The sequence below is a fragment of the Lipotes vexillifer genome, unplaced genomic scaffold (genome assembly GCF_000442215.2).
Source record: "Lipotes vexillifer unplaced genomic scaffold, Lipotes_vexillifer_v1.1 scaffold217, whole genome shotgun sequence".
In the NCBI taxonomy this organism is placed as follows: Eukaryota; Metazoa; Chordata; class Mammalia; order Artiodactyla; family Lipotidae; genus Lipotes; species Lipotes vexillifer.
In genome coordinates, this window is record NW_006788200.1 from 1,197,458 (window position 1) to 1,213,978 (window position 16,521).

Below are 16,521 nucleotides of genomic sequence, written 5' to 3' on the forward strand. Positions count from 1 at the left end.
GTAGGGAAAAGGTAATTAATTGTGCCGTTGTAGCTGAGAATTCAGTTGAATTTGGAAGTGAAAAATTTTGATAACTGAAAAATGATCACTGGGTTTACTTATGGTATTTTCAGCAATAATTTTAGTACAGTTTGAATGGGCCTACTAATGGATAAATATGGAGTGCAGAGGAGGAAAAAAGGAAAGGGAGCTGAGGAAATGGGGGATACTTATAGTCAAGAAAGAAATAGGGTGCCTATTGGCAGATTTAGTCAGAAGCGTTACAAGTGCCAAAGGAGAAAGAGACTAGGGAGAAGACCTGGGAACAAGTGGATCCAAGTATGAGCTTGGAGGAATTGACAAAGACTTAAATGAGGGAAGAAGAGGTACCTTTGAAAGAGGCTCACTGGGAGGGTTATTTTCCGATCTTTATCATGGTATAAAGTGAGACACTGTTAAATTCTAAACCAGAATAAATTATGGTTGGACTGGGGAGTGAGAAGGTGGTGTTCAAGTTGAGTTGGAGCAGGAACTAAAAGAAGAAAGTGACATTTTCTGGTCAGGGTTGTAGTTGGGGAGTATGGGCATGTGGAATAGGACCTTATCTTACTTAGGCAGTCTTTTCAACATTTAAAGTTTGTAACTGTTGTCAAAGTTGCATACCTTTATCCAGGTTTAGGATATCTTGAAGCTTTGTCGTTTATTCTTTAATTCAACACATATTTATTGTGTCAAGTTTGTCCTCCGTGTTGGGGCTATGACAGTGAACAAATCTGACAAAAACCATTGCGTTAGATTGGATCCTAATTGGGACGATGATCATAAAGTCAACACAGTAAACAAAGTAAAATACAGTACATCAGATGGTAAAATAGTTTCCACCACCAGATCCCTTTATGGAGGGACAGTGTGGGTCATAGTGAGCTATACCAATTTGCTTCTGCCCAGGTAATTGTCTTCAAGTTTTGTTGGTGGTCACAATGTGCCATTTACATAGTGGTCCTCATCTCCAGGTATCATGCTTGACAAGCATGTTAAAAAGCTAAAAGTGACCTTCAAGTTATTTTCGCTTCTAAAATTAGCTTTCTTAATTCCTTCCTGAGTTAATGTTCCATTGATGATTTAGAGAGTATTCATTTTAGGTTTTTAGGACATGAAGAAATATTAAGTTTAGATCCTTTTGGTTTTTTATTGCAGGTGAAATACATGGAGGAAGAGCGAAATTTTACCACGGAGCAAGTGACTGCCATGCTTTTGTCCAAACTGAAGGAGACAGCAGAAAGTGTTCTTAAGAAGCCTGTTGTGGACTGTGTTGTTTCGGTGAGTTTGATCCCTACACATTATTGGGGTCTTGCATGAAGAAGCAGAAAGAAGAAAGCTGTTAATTGAAAATAAAATTGCTTTTTGTCTTAGGTGGTAATGGTTATTTTAAGAATTTATCAAACTAGTTCTCATATTCTTGAATATTTTTTTTTGCCCCCTAGTTTTTGCTCATGATTCTGTTATTCTGTCTGTTTAAAGGCTTATCTCAGCCCACTTCCTGGATTCCTTCTAGCACCTAGCATAGTGCCTGGCACATGGTAGCCACTTGTTTGTTGAATTAGTTGAATACTCTCAATTAGAAATGCTGTTTTATTCTTCATTTCTATCTCTATCTTTGCTGTTTTTGTATCCAGCGCTAAACGCAAGGCAGCAGTAGAATTCATCTTGTCTTTTCCATTTCCCTATTTAGATGGAAGCCTGGCTGTTCGTAGCTTTGTGCTTGTAGTATGGTGAAGTCCATAGGGACTGTTGAAATTTGGGTGGTTGTATTGGCCTTTCCAATGAATCTCCTCATTCTGCCGTTGTTATCTGATATTTTAGCTCTTTGGCCTCCTTTGCCTTTTAAAATTTTTATTTATTTTTAAAAAATTTTATTGAAGTATAGTTGATTTACAGTGTTGTGTTAATTTCTTCTCTACAGCAAAATGATTCAGTTACACATATGTATGTTCTTTGCCATTATGGTTTGTCACAGGATATTGGATATAGTTCCCTGTGCTGTACAGTAGGACCTTGTTGTTTACTGGCATCTTTTGTCTTAATTTTGGTGCATTGGTTGTCAAAGCAAGGACTGTTAGGTGGCTTATTTCACCTCAGTTTTTTGACTGATGGATTCCTTGGTTCTTGGCTATCTAGTAAAGTAGTACTGACATCTGTCAGGAAGAATTGGCTTATGGCTCATAACCCACATTTTGGGGATGCAAAGAATAAGAATGCTACTTCCCTTCAAGAGCTCAGATTCAATACAGGCACAGCATTTCTTAGATGGTTTCTGCCTTCCCACAAATCTCTGTTGGACTTTGAGATTTGTCCCCATTTCCCCCCATCTACCGCCCTAACTTTGATTCTGAATTTTGCTCCATGTTGTAGAAGTAAAATTTTTTTTTTTTCCTCTCCCGGTACGCGGGCCTCCCACTGCTGTGGCCTCTCCCGTTGCGGAGCACAGGCTCTGGACGCGCAGGTTCAGCGGCCATGGCTCACGGGCCCAGCTGCTCTGCGGCATGTGGGATCTTCCCAGACCGGGGCACGAACCCGTGTCCCCTGCATCAGCAGGCGGACTCTCAACCACTGCGCCACCAGGGAAGCCCTAGAAGTAAAATTTATGTAAAATGGCAAGACTGCCTGAGTGGCTTTTCCAGCTTTTGGGATCAAGTTAAAAGGTGATGAATTTAATTATGTGTTGGGGGTCCTCAAGAGTTTTGGTGATTTGATAGGAGAATTTACAGGACTCAGAATAAAGCCATATTCATGGCTAAGATTTATTATAGTGAAAGGATGCAAAGCAAAATCAGTAAAGGTGAAAAGTACATGGACAATGTCTGGAGAAAACCAGATACAAGCTTCCAAGAGTCACTTTCCATTGGAGTAAGACCAGAAGTGCTTAATTCCTCCAGCAGCAAGTTGTGACAGCACGTATGAAATGTCATACACCAGCGAAGTTCTCCAGAGCCTTGAAGTCCAGGATTTCTATTGGAGGTCATTTGCATAGGCATGTTATGCCTTGCGTGTACCGAAATTCCAGACTTCCAGAAGCAAATTAAGTGTAAAGCATAAACTACATTGTACAGTTTAGGCACAGTGGACCACTCTTACAATTTAGGGAAATTTTTCTGTTGATTTAGGGAACTATTTATCATTCAAATTCCTAGATGCAGAAAAGGGCCATCCTTGCCATCGGGCCTAAGGATAGTGGTCTCTGGCCTCTGTGTGAACTCTTTTCTGCACAGTCTTCTCTGCACAGTCACTGCTCTAGATTTTGGTACTATGGTATATGTGATTGCTATATAAATAAGGCCTGGGTGGATTTTGCTTTATTTATAAATTGATTATTGTTAAAATATAAGCTTTATTTTGGGGGGAAGGTAATAGTAGCCCTCGTAATCAAATCAAATGTGTAAAAGGGTATATGGGAAGCTTTAGCACATCTGTTACCTAGTAGGTAGATTTTCCTTACTAGAGGTTACCAGTTTTACCACCCTGTTACAGATCTTTCCAGAGGTTTTTATGTACCCAGGCAAATATGTATAGGTCCTTTTTTACTTTCATTTTTCTTTTAGTATATTTTGGACAATTTACCTTATATATGTTCCATAGCAGTAAAGAGGTGCTTCGTTTCTTTTAGTGGAGCAGAGTGTCGCAGTTTATGTGTACCATAATCTGTTTAACTAGTCTCTTTTTGTTGGACATCCAGGTTGCTTCCAGATTTTTTTTTTTTAATTGCAAAGAATACTACAATGAGTAAACTTGAACAAGTATCATTTTGCTCTTATGTGATAAGTTTGTAGGTTATAGGCTAAATTCCTAGAAGTGCAATTGCCGGGACAAAGGATATGTGTATTTTAAACTTTAACAGCTGTTGTTTAATTGCCCTTTAGAGAATTTGTGCTGATTTACACTTATATCAGCAATGCATGAGAGGGCTTGTTTGACCACAGCCTCACCAGCACAGCTTATTGGTGTATTAAATAATTCTGATAGATAAATAATCGTAGCAAAGTGTGTGTGATTTTAATGCTGATATTTTACTCTTTAGGTAAACTAGAACATTTTAAAATATGAACCATTTTGTATTTTGCTTATTTTTTCCTATCCTTTCCTCATTTTATTTTGAGTGTATGGTCTTTATTTTGATTTGTAGTTCTTCGAATATTAGAGAGATTAACTCTTTGCTGTTTTATGATGTGAGTTGCAAATATTTTTCCCCATTTGGTCATTAGAATTTTTTAATGAGTCAAATGTATCAACCCCCCTCCCTGCCTTTTTCTTTTCTTTTCTTCCCCAGCAAAACATTCTCTTATTTTTATCTCAGCAGATGTCCTCATTTGGCACCTGACATCAAACCAAAGACCTTAGTTCAGTGGGCTGAGACCATTTGTAAACTTAGTATTTGTAGGTCTCAGTGCCTATGAGCATCAGAGCACCTGCCCTCCCTCTGATCCCTTAGGGATGCCTAAATCTGTCTCAGGTGTGCTAACAGTGCTGGCCACAGGGTGGTGGAAAAGTTGTGGCACTGCCATCTGCTGGGATAGGAACCCAAGCTGCGCCTTGAAAGCAAGTTCTTTTCAGGTCTCCAGATAGAGTCCCAATTATGCTTATTCAACATACTCTTGTCTGCCTGGGCTGGAATGAAGAAAGGACCATTTTCCCCAGTGGCACAGGGGAGGATTCACAGCTGGTTTACACTTTTTAGAGCTCAAGCATCTAAGGGAGTCTTGTCTTGGGGGCTGGAGCAGTGTGCTCCCAGGTCAGTGCTGCTACCCAGGGGAAACCCCAAGTCCAGCTTGGCAGCCTTTGCACAATGGGTACTTTCCCAGGATCCATGAAAATATTCAGAGCTCATCAGAACGTTTTACTTATATGCAGTTTGCGACTGTCAGAGGAGTTCAGGACTGTCTGGCTGGGACTCTTATCAGGATCTCATTTTAGGATTAGTTATTCAAAGCATGAAATAAAGGGGAATACTTTTTTTTTTTTTGCCATACCATGTGGCATGTGGAACTTCCCCGACCAGGGATCGAACCTGTGCCCCCTGCAATGGAAGTGTGGAGTCTTAACCACTGGACCACCAGGGAAGTCCAAGAGGGAATACATTTTAAGGATCAAGGCTGCTCTTTGTAGCCCTGCTGAGGCAACTATTTCAGACATGATCAGTACAGAGAAAAGTGGGTACTCAACAGGGAACAGCTGGCTTTCAGACCCAGACTTCTTCAGTGGTGTGGTTGAAGAGGGACTTCAGCTTGGGCATTCTATCAATAGCTTATCCTCTGCAAGGCTGGTTGACCCAGCAGGTGCAGATCAAGGGCAGCTTCAGGAGAATGAAGACCAGAGACTTGATCAGGTCAAAGGAGAGCTTCTGAGTCTGCTCCACCAGCTTCTGGCATAACAACATCTTGAAAATGAACTTGAGGCTAAGAACTCTAAGGACCCAGAAAAGGTTGAGCATGGCCAGCTGCTTCTCTCCGTCCTGGAAGAGATGCACGGAGATGATAGTGGGGAAGTAGGTGCTGAGCCTGTTAGCGGCGAAGAAGGGCACAGACACGTTTCACCAGGAGAGGCTTGGAGCCAGGCAGTCCACACGCAGGGTCAGTAGCACAGAGAACACCAACAGGACCAGCCAGGTGCACGAAGATCTTGAAGGTAGTGAAACCCAGCCACTGTTGGTGAGAAAAGCATCACGCAGGTTGAGCGAGCCAGGGACAGCCATACGTCCCACTCACCGGGCTGCGCCTCCAGTCCCCATGGGCCTCACTGATGTCTGCCGTTGTTGCTGCCAGGCGAGCGAGAGGCAGCGAGCAGCCCTGCCCGCTGCAGCCCTTGGCCCAGGTGTGCTACTGATCACCCGGCCCCGGCTTGGGATCCAGCACTGGCCACCAGCGGACTCCCACCTTGACCTGCCGATTCTTTTGGGTTTTGTGTTATATTGAGAAAATTCCATCTTTTCTTTGACGGTAAAGATTCCCTTTTATTATGGTACTCATGATTTTTAAAAAACATTTAAATTTTTGATTTGAAATATTTTGGTATTAGGTGTATAGTAAGGATACAACTTTATTATTTTTTCTGTATGGCTGTCCATTTGTCCCAAGACTACTGATTAGTCCAACTTTCTCCTACTGGTTTGAAATACTTCCTTGGTCATATACAGAATAAATTGCTGTAAGTATTTGAGGGTGTTTCTGGATTTTACTGTTGTTTGACAGGTATATTTTAAATGAGGGATCTCCATAATACAGTAAACTTTCAAATTTTTTTATAGGTTCCTTGTTTCTATACTGATGCAGAAAGACGGTCAGTGATAGATGCAACACAGATTGCTGGTCTCAATTGCCTTCGATTAATGAATGAAACTACTGCAGGTAAGAGATTATTAACTGAAATTTTTGACTTGCTCCATCTTGAAGGTTGTGAAATCTTAAAACCCTAGGGTTTCTTGTTCCCTGTTTTGCTTGGAGCACTTACCACCTGTGTGTCATAGTATTTTTGGATACTCTGTCACATTCTGTGAAGAGTTCACCTGAGAAGAGCTTTTTCTGTATCCTCATCGCACTTACTTTGGTATTTAATTACATGCTTGTTTGGAAAGGAACGCATTTATTGTGTGTTTGGAGCATTGCTTTGGTATAAATATTGGGTTTTTCTCCAACTTGTGGATTGGTGGAGTTACAGGGGTGGGGTATAAAGCAACATCTCAGGGGGTAGAATATATGGGAATGTTGAGATGGCACAAGGATAGTAGAAACATGGGAAGAAATGTTTGGAGAAGTGGAGGAAGTGGTTTGCGGAAAAATTGTCAAAGTTGTTGAAATTGGAAATTGGAAACGTAAGGAAGCCTAAGTGAATGTTGGCATTTAACTTTTTGAAGTTAGTGTTCTTCATGAATAAATCATGCAGAGCTTATAAAGATTTTGAGTCTTTCATGGATCTGTATACAGAGTCTGTTTTTTCCTACTTAAATGAATTTTAAGTTTAGTACTTAAATGGTAACATGTTGACTTTTTTTCTTATTGTGTAGTTGCTCTTGCATATGGAATCTATAAACAAGATCTTCCTGCCTTAGAAGAGAAACCAAGAAATGTAGTTTTTGTAGACATGGGGCATTCTTCTTATCAAGTTTCTGTATGTGCGTTTAATAGAGGAAAACTTAAAGTAAGTATATTTTTTCCAGAAGACTGTATTACAAGTGTATGGTAATTAGGAATTTATGAGGGACAACTTAAAATAATTGGTTAAAGAATTTTGTTTCACTAGTGGAAACTTGGTATGAGCCATCTGAACTAGAAATTAGGTAGGTAGGGGTTGGGTGGAAGTTGTAAGCCCAAAATAATTTATCAAGAGTTGACATGGTATGAAGCAAAGAGCATAGACCTTGAGGAAGAAACTCTTAGAGTCCTGAGCCTATTTTTCTTATCTGTAATGTGGGGAAAATAATGCTTGCCTTGCAAGCTTACTAGGAGGAATCTTTAACATGTAGTCCCTTCATATATCTTACACTGAGGATTGAGGAGATGATAAACGTATTCTCTTAAGGTTTTGAGTGGTCTGGGAACAGGATGGAGTGACTAGAACTTGGGTGGCCGAAAGAAACCAGACTAGGAGTGATATTCTAGATGTCTGGAGACGTTAGAGCTCTGGAGAAAGCAGTTTTGTACACAGAAGTCTAGCAGTGTTAATGGCAGAGAGGGACCAGAGGGTGATCATGGTCACAGTTGAAAAAAATTTTTTTAAATATGTATACACATTTCCTGTATTAATCTCTTTATTAAGGTCAAATTTATATAGAGTAAAAGGTATAGATTTTAGGTGTTCAGTGAGGGTTTTTTTTTTTTTAATTTATGTTTTTAAATTGAAGTATAGTTGATTTACAGTGTGTTAGTTTCAGGTATGTAGCACAGTGATTCAGTTATACATATATATTCTTTTTCAGATTCTTTTTCCCTTATAGGTTTTTACAAAATATTGAGTATAGTTCCCTGTGCTATGCAGTAGGTCCTTGTTGGTTATCTATTTTATTTATAGTAGTGTTAATCCCATCCTCCTAATTTATCCCCCCTGCTTCCCCTTTGGTAACCATAAGTTTGTTTTCTATGTCTGTGAGTCACAGTCGAATTTGATGGTATAGGCTAGTTCCTCAGTGGGATATAAAATCAGTTCTCTAGCTTGGTGATTTTATCTAGAATTTGCTTAAGAACCAAGGATATTTTGAGTATTTAATTATTTGGGTTCTGTATCAATGTTCTTAGTGCCAGGTCTAAACTGGTTTTCTGCTTCCAATTTAGGAGTTGGTCGAGTGGACTACCTATCCCAAAATAAGTACTTGTTAGGTTTGGAGGGCATTTTGAGTTTCTCTTTGTTACAATCCTGCTTCTTTGAAAACTGGACTTGCCTCTGCTTTATATTCTGATTTGTTTCTATGGTTTATGTTTTTTTTTTTTAATACCAACAAATCTTTGGGATGGTTGGGAAATAAGAGGTTCACGATTTTTACAGATATGAATGATGGACCAAGTGTTATTCTCACTGTTTAAGCTTTACTTTTATCCATAATAGGATTATTTCTAAATTCCATTTTGTACTCTCACTTTTTAATTAAATTATTTAATTATTTATTTTAAATTTTATTTATTTATCTTTGGCTGCATTGGGTCTTCGTTGGGGCTTTTTTCTGGTTGCGGTGAGCAGGGGCTACTGTTCGTTGCAGTGCACGGGCTTCTCATTGTGGTGGCTTCTTTTGTTATGGAGCCAGGGCTCTAGGTGCGCGGGCTTCAGTAGTTGCACGGCATGTGGGTTTAGTTGCTCCAGGGCGTGTGGGAGCAACATTGGCATTGTTGCTCCCCTGCATTGGCAGGTGGATTCTTAACCACTGCGCCACCAGGGAAACCCTCTCACTTTTTTCGACAGAAGATACTGGCCATAATTAAGCCTTGTCTTTGAGTCAAAGTGATGTGTATTAGTTTCTGCTTTATTATCAGCTGTTACTTGTCAGTTTTCCAATTATAATTAAAACTTAATTATCAAAATACTTACTATAAAATCAAATTTTGGAACACTTATGTATAAAGAAAAGACATTCATGATCTTACTACAGTTTGGTGTATTTCATTCTAGTCTTTTATGAAAACAAAATTGGAATTACACAGAACTGTGTCTTGTCTTTTTTTTTTTTTTTTTTTTCCTCTCCTGTGAGTTCACTTATTAAGAAAAACTTCCTGAGGACATTTAACATTCTTTGAAGAGATTGTTTTAAGGGTGTGGGTCATCACTTACTTAGCCAGTCTTCTATTATTGGATCTGATTAGATCTAGTTTGCTTCTAATCTGCCAGAGATTTGGAAAAGGATAAACTAACCTAATCAGTCTTCTATGTTGAATAGAAACAGATGGCTGTGACTTCGGGCTTTACCATATTTTCTGGTAGTAAATTGCATAGAACTAAATAAGCCTTTGGTATTATTCACAGTTTTGTGGTAGCAATAAGATTAGAACTGTACATGACATGTTAGTGTATTGGGCCTTGAATTATAATTGTTGCTTGGAGTCAGATTGGTGTAGTGGAGAAGACATAGGTTTTGAAATTGAGGTTGGGTTTTGAATTCTACTTCTACCACTTAATAACTTAGTGACCTGCATATTATCTGATCTATCTAGGTCTTTGTATCATCTGTAAATTGGGGATTACAATGTCTCTTTCCATAGTGGTTGTAACCATGATTAAATGACACATGCGCATTGCCTTGTTTCAACCTTAATGTCCCTTCTTGCCTTTTTATTACAGTTTAACAGTTAAATATATATCGTGATAAAATTTTAAATTGGTTAGTTTTTTGAATTAATTATCATCTTTTTTCAAAGGTTCTGGCCACTGCATTTGACACAACACTGGGAGGCAGAAAATTTGATGAGGTGCTAGTAAATCACTTCTGTGAGGAATTTGGGAAGAAATACAAGCTAGACATAAAGTCCAAAATCCGTGCATTATTACGACTGTCTCAGGAGTGTGAGAAACTCAAGAAATTGATGAGTGCAAATGCTTCAGACCTTCCTTTGAGCATTGAATGTTTTATGAATGATGTTGATGTATCTGGAACTATGAATAGGTAATCATATTAATATTTTGATGGTAAACTGAACTGATGTTTCTCTCCTTATATTAGCCTTAATTAGCTAATTGTTGAAATTATATGGATGTTATATAACTTCAGTTCTATAAGTAAAAATTAGAGGCCATTCAGGACCTTGCCTTTATTTTATTTTTTAAAAAATTTATTTATTTTTATGTTTGGCTGTGCCGCATGGCACATTGGATCTTAGTTCCCTGACTTGGGTTCGAAGCCGCACCCCCTGCATTGGAAGCGCAGAGTCTTAACCACTGGACCGCCAGGGAAGTCCAGATATTGCCTTTGATGTGAAGGCTGGGTTTGGTTAGTCTAATAATGTAGACTATTTCCAGGAAATTGGCAGTTCCTTTACACGTGCATGTATTACACGTGCATGTATTACACGTGCGTTACCAGTTTTCATAAATTCAGGGCAAAGTGCTTTAATGCAGGATTAAACTGAATTTGCTTTAGTCATTGATTCAGAAATTGGTGTTTTTGAGTAGTTCAGTATCACTTGAGGACAACGGGTCTTTTTGTATAATACTACAAGAATTCTGGGTAACTGACATTTCAGGGCTATCCTCAGAAATACCCAGAATGCTTCTGTTATCTGGTTAGGTTGCTTGAATGGTCTTTAGTATGTGAACTCTACTGGTAGAATTCAGGCAAGACTGATGGCTTGTTTGGAGAAGGGTGGCCTGAGCCATCTTCAGAAAATTGAGATGGAGTCAGAATTACTTTTAATCTGCCACAATTAGATTACTGTGCCTAGTAACCAGATTTGTAGTCACCTTTCTCTTCTACTTGAAAGTGATGGTTTTCATTTTTATTAAACAGCAACTTTTTGTGTGTCTATGATGTGTTAGGGGGAATCATACAGTATGTGTTTGGCTTCTTTTGTGTCTGGCTTCTTTAACTTAATGTTTCCTAGGTTCATGTATTAGTACCTCATTGCTTTTTACGGCAAATAATACTACATTTGTGTGGGTATATCCCATTTTATTTTTCCATTCATCAGTTGATGGGACATTTGGTTTTCCACCTTTTAGCTATTGTGATGACGAGTGTTTCTATGAACATTCATGAACAAGTTGTTTGAGTATCTTGTTTTCAGTTCTTTTGGGTATATAGCTAGGAGGGGAACTGCTGGGTCATGTGGTAATCATATGTTTAGCTTTTTGAGGAATGACCAAGCTATTTTCAACGTGTCCAGTGCATCTCTAGTGGCAGTGCACACTTCTCTTCTAAAAGCTTAGAAGGGACTTCCCTGGTGAGGCAGTGGTTAAGAATCTGCCTGCCAATGCAGGGGACAAGGGTTCAAGCCCTGGTTCGGGAAAATCTCACATGCCGCGGAGCAACTAAGCCCATGTACCACAACTGCTGAGCCTGTGCCCTACAGCCTGTGAGCCACAACTGAGCCCTCATGCCACAGTTACTGAAGGCTGTGTGCCTAGAGCCCTTGCTCCGCAACAAGAGAAGCCACTGCAATGAGAAGCCCACGCACCGCAAAGAAAGGGTAGCCCCCGCTCCCTGCAACTAGAGAAAGCCTGTGTGCAACAACGAAGACCCAGTGCAGCCAAAAATAATAAATAAATAATAAATAAATAAATTCATTAAAAAAATAAAAGCTCAAATACTTATTTCACATAAAAATGAGTAAAATATAGTTACCATGTGATTCAGCACTTCCACTCCATACCCAAGAAAAATGAAAGCACATTTACACAAAAATTTATATATAAATGTTCATAGCAGCACTACTTATAATACCCCCAAATTGGAAACAACCCAAATGCCCATCAACTGATAAAATAAACAAAATGTGATATGTCCATACAATGGAATATTATTTGGCAATTAAAAAAAATGTACAGATGCATACTGTAGCATGGATGAGCCTTGAAAAGTTTATGCTAGATGAAAGAAATAAGTTAAAATGGACTACATTTTGTCTAATTCTATTTATATGAAATGTCCAGAATGAGTGGTTGCCTAGGGCTGGAGGGTTGGTGGGGGAGTTGGGAGAATAATATTAATGGTGATGAAAATACTCTTTTTTAGGGTGATGAAGAGGTTTTAAAATTGATAGTGGTGATGTTTGCACAATTCTGAATATACTAAAAGCCATTGAATTGTACACTTTAAATGTGTCAGGTCTATGGTATGTGAATTAAATTTCAATAAAACTTTAAAAAAAGGAAGAACCTCTACTGCTGCTGCTGCCATCTTTCTAGAATGCTCTCTGTACCTTTGCTTTTCATGTTTTTATTTTGGACATTTTCAAATATGCAGCAAAACTGAAAGAATTTTACAGTGAACATCCTTATCCTGCCACTTAGGGTCTACTTGTTTTTTCCACATACGTATTGATCTCTTCATCTATCCATCCTTCTATCTACCCATAAATTTATTTATTTATTTAGACAAAGCTAAGAGTTTTAAAAAAATCATTCATTCATTCATTCATGCATTCTGCTCCAGGTCTTAGTTGCGGTATGTGGGATCTAGTTTCCCCACCAGGGATTGAACCCGGGCCCCGTGCATTGGGAGCATGGAGTCTTAAACACTGGACCACCAAACTGTCATTTTAAACTGTTTCAGTTGCTACACATCCTCACCAAATATTGGTATTAGTGATCTTGAATTTTTGCCATTCTGGTGGGTGCATTCTATACCTCCACTATTTTTCTTTCTTTTTTTTGAGATGTAATTCATAAGTCACGCATTTAAAGTATATAATTCACTGGGTTTTAATATATTCATGGAATTGTGCAGCCATTACCACAACCCAATTTAAGAATATTTTCATCACCTCATAAAGAAACTCTAAATGAGCTATCATTCTGTGAAGAGACATGGAGGAATCTTAAATGTATATTTCTAAGCAAAAGAAGTCAACCTGAAGAGGCTGTATGATTCCAACTATATGACATTCTAGAACTATGTGACATTCTATATGACAACTATATGACCTTCTAGAAAAGGCAAAACTATGGAGACAGTGAAAAGATCAGTGGTTAGCCAGGGTTCAGTGGAAGGGAGGGATGAATAGGTAGAGTACGGAGTATTTTTAGGGTAGTGAAACTATTCAGTATGATGCTGTAATGGTGAATACTTACACCATTTATTAAATCATGTAGAACCCTAATTTATACTATCATGTATCAATATTGGCTCATCAGTTGTTAGAAATGTATCTTACTAATGCAGGATGTTAACAGGGGAACTGGGTGTGGGGGTAAGAGGTGTATGGGAATTCTCTGTACATTTTGTTTATTTCTCTGTAAACCTAAAACCAGTCTTAAAAAATAAAATGTATTAATTAAAGAGAAAAAAATATCTGTACCCATTAGCTGTCTTTCCCCATCTGTTCTTCCTCCCCCAAGCCCTAGGCAGTGGTTAATCTACTTTTTGTCTCTTTGGAGTTGGCAGTTCTGAACATTGCATATAAATGGTGTCAGTCATATATAACGTGTTCTTTGTGATCGGCTTATTTCGCCTAGCATATTGTTTTCAAAGTTCATCCATGTTCCAGCATGTATCAGTCACTTTTATTGTTTTTGTTCTTTTTTGCTGAATACACTTGATGGATAATAGGGTTTTTCACACTATTTTGCCTGTGAATAATGCTGATGTGAACATTCATGTGCAAATTTTGTGTGGTCATGTGTTTTCAGTTGTCTTGGATAGATACCTAGAGTGGAATTGCTGGGTCATATGGGAGCACTATGTATAACATGCTGAGCAATTGCCAAACTCTTGCAAAGTGGCTACACCATTTTACATTCCCACCAGGAATGTATGTGAGATCCAGTTTCTCTCCATCCTTGCCAGTACTTGTTATCTGTCTTTTTGATTATAGAGATTTATTTTACATAAAGGTGGAATGTGATTTAACCTATTATTGTTCTTTTCCATAGAGGCAAATTTCTGGAGATGTGTGATGATCTCTTAGCTAGAGTGGAGCCACCACTCCGTAGTATTTTGGAACAGGCCAGTAAGTATTATCGTGACTGTTCATCTTGGGCTCTTTGGAAAATGTTAATTACTTTTTTTTTTTCCAGTTTTACAAATTTCATTGTATGAACTACTTCAGTGCAATATGAAACTTCTTTTTATCAATATCGTCCCCCTGGAGGACCTCCAATAGTGTCTAGGGAAATCTGATAGTTTTCCCAGGAAATGTAGTTCAGATTCAAATATGGATTTAAAGTCTTAGGTATTTCAGGTAAAAATTGTCTTTAGCAGTGTTGCTGTGGTAGTCTTGTAGGTTTTTTTTGTCAGTGAACCTTTTGTTGAAAAATAAGTAAAGGGAGGATATGATAATCACATATTTAACAGGATGCTTTAATTTTATCTTGGGCTAAAAGGTGGAAATTTGATTTAGGAATGCATTACTAATGTTCCACAAACCTTTGACAAACCTTTTCCTAGAGTCCACTCTTGTGTTGGTTGCTATTTCATGGTGTTGAGATGTACTCTAATCTTGACACAGGCTCAGCTCTTAAATCAGAATGATTATCACAGATGGGCATGTTCTTTCCATACTGGGTCAGCCCATCTCTTTAAATAGCCCTTCTCAACAAATTGTCAGTGTTTGTTGCACAAAATGTGACCAGGAAATCAGGTGGGTTTTGTTTTTTTTTTAATTTTTATTTTTGGCTGCATTGGGTCTTTGTTGCTGCACGTAGGCTTTCTCTAGTTGCGGCAAGTGGGGGCTACTCTTTAGTTGCAGTGAGTGGGCTTCTCATTGTGGTGGCTTCTCTTATTGCAGAGTACAGGCTCTAGGCTTGCAGGCTTTAGCAGTTGTGGTGCACGGGCTTAGTTGCGGCATGTGGGATCTTCCCGGACCAGGGATTGAACCCGTGTCCCCTGCATTGGCAGGCGGATTCTTAACCACTGTGCCACCAGGGAATTCCCAACCAGGTGGTATTAAGAGGTGTTTTATGAGTGACAGCAGAGCCTTGGTGTGTACCTTCTCTCCTTCTGATATGAGGAGATTGTACCTGTGTTATAATCTGGCCTATGCTTATACTCTGGCTGGAGTGCTGGAGTGGCTAGATGTGCATCTGCATACTTTTTTTTTTTTTCATGCCATGTCAGGGATAGTCCAGTATTTTGAGGCCCTTTTATTTTCCTTATGGCCAGCTTAATTATTGATGATTTAACATTTATTTGTGTGAGGCTGTTTCCAAGATTGTAGGACTTGTGCACTGTAGGACATTAGGTATTCCTGACTCTCACCTCTTGAGTCCCAATATTGTTGTGCCACTCTGCCCTCATTATTTTGAGCGCGCACCTGTGTGTGTGTGCGCACTCACGTGTTATTGTGGAGGGGATTAGGAGTGGTGGGGCTTTGTTATGCATTTGTGAATTATTTTGTTGTGATAAGATGTTATATTGCTCTTTTTATTTCACTGTAAAATACTAATTAAAAGATTCTTTTAATATAAATGTCTATTCTAATTGTTTTTAAATAGAGTTAAAGAAAGAAGATATTTATGCAGTGGAGATAGTTGGTGGTGCAACACGAATCCCTGCAGTGAAAGAGAAAATCAGCAAATTTTTTGGTAAAGAACTTAGTACAACACTAAATGCCGATGAAGCTGTTACTAGAGGCTGTGCATTGCAGGTGAGCTTGCTTTCTTTCACAGGTAGCCATTTATAGGTCATTGTAAATACAGCAGTGGTTTTATGTATCCAGCTAGTCTGAGATTAGCTCAGTGATCTTAAGGTCTAAGATTCTAAAACTTCTGTTTTAAAATTGGTATCAGAAGTCATGTTCATAAATGCAATTGTTTGTACTATATAACTTGTAATAAGATGAAATAAGTTACTAGAAACATACGTAAACCTGAAATACCACTAGAATTTGGCATATTTGTTGCATGAAGTAGTGTTATACATCAGTTAAATAAAGGTTGAGGTTAATGGAAAAGTAATGAGGAATAACTAGATTTCTATGGGTGGTTTGACGATAGATATTTATAAAACCACTTATTTAGGTACTATTAAGTTATTAATGTAAGTAGATGTCTTCTGAAGTCATTCTTTATAGGTATTGTAATAATTAGTTCGTATGTCTACTTGCCAAATGGAATTTTTAAAAATTATTATTCTAGTGTGCAATCTTATCACCTGCTTTCAAAGTCAGAGAATTTTCTATCACTGATGTAGTACCATATCCAGTATCTCTGAGATGGAATTCTCCAGCTGAAGAAGGGTCAAGGTAATAATGTTTTTTAATCATTTTTGTACTTAAGTGTTGTCTTAGAAAATACTCTCCATTTCAAGTTATACACATCTGTAATATTTTGCCGTAGTGCATGAAGCAAAGTGATTATTTAGTCATTCATCAGAATAAGTTTGTGTCCTTACTGGCTTCTTTTATTTGATCCTGCTGA

General features: G+C 38.4%; 1 protein-coding gene across 2 annotated transcripts in view; it reads left to right on the forward strand.

Moving 5' to 3' along the window:
• HSPA4 (heat shock protein family A (Hsp70) member 4) overlaps positions 1–16,521 on the forward strand; it is a 42,184-nt gene that overhangs the window by 14,687 nt on the left and 10,976 nt on the right. For both annotated transcript variants that reach the window (XM_007461351.1, XM_007461352.1), the window contains exons 4-10: positions 1,177–1,299; positions 6,278–6,377; positions 7,034–7,167; positions 9,870–10,114; positions 14,038–14,114; positions 15,598–15,749; positions 16,240–16,346. In XM_007461351.1, coding sequence (XP_007461413.1) covers positions 1,177–1,299; positions 6,278–6,377; positions 7,034–7,167; positions 9,870–10,114; positions 14,038–14,114; positions 15,598–15,749; positions 16,240–16,346 — 938 coding nt within the window. The remainder of the gene's footprint in view (positions 1–1,176; positions 1,300–6,277; positions 6,378–7,033; positions 7,168–9,869; positions 10,115–14,037; positions 14,115–15,597; positions 15,750–16,239; positions 16,347–16,521) is intronic.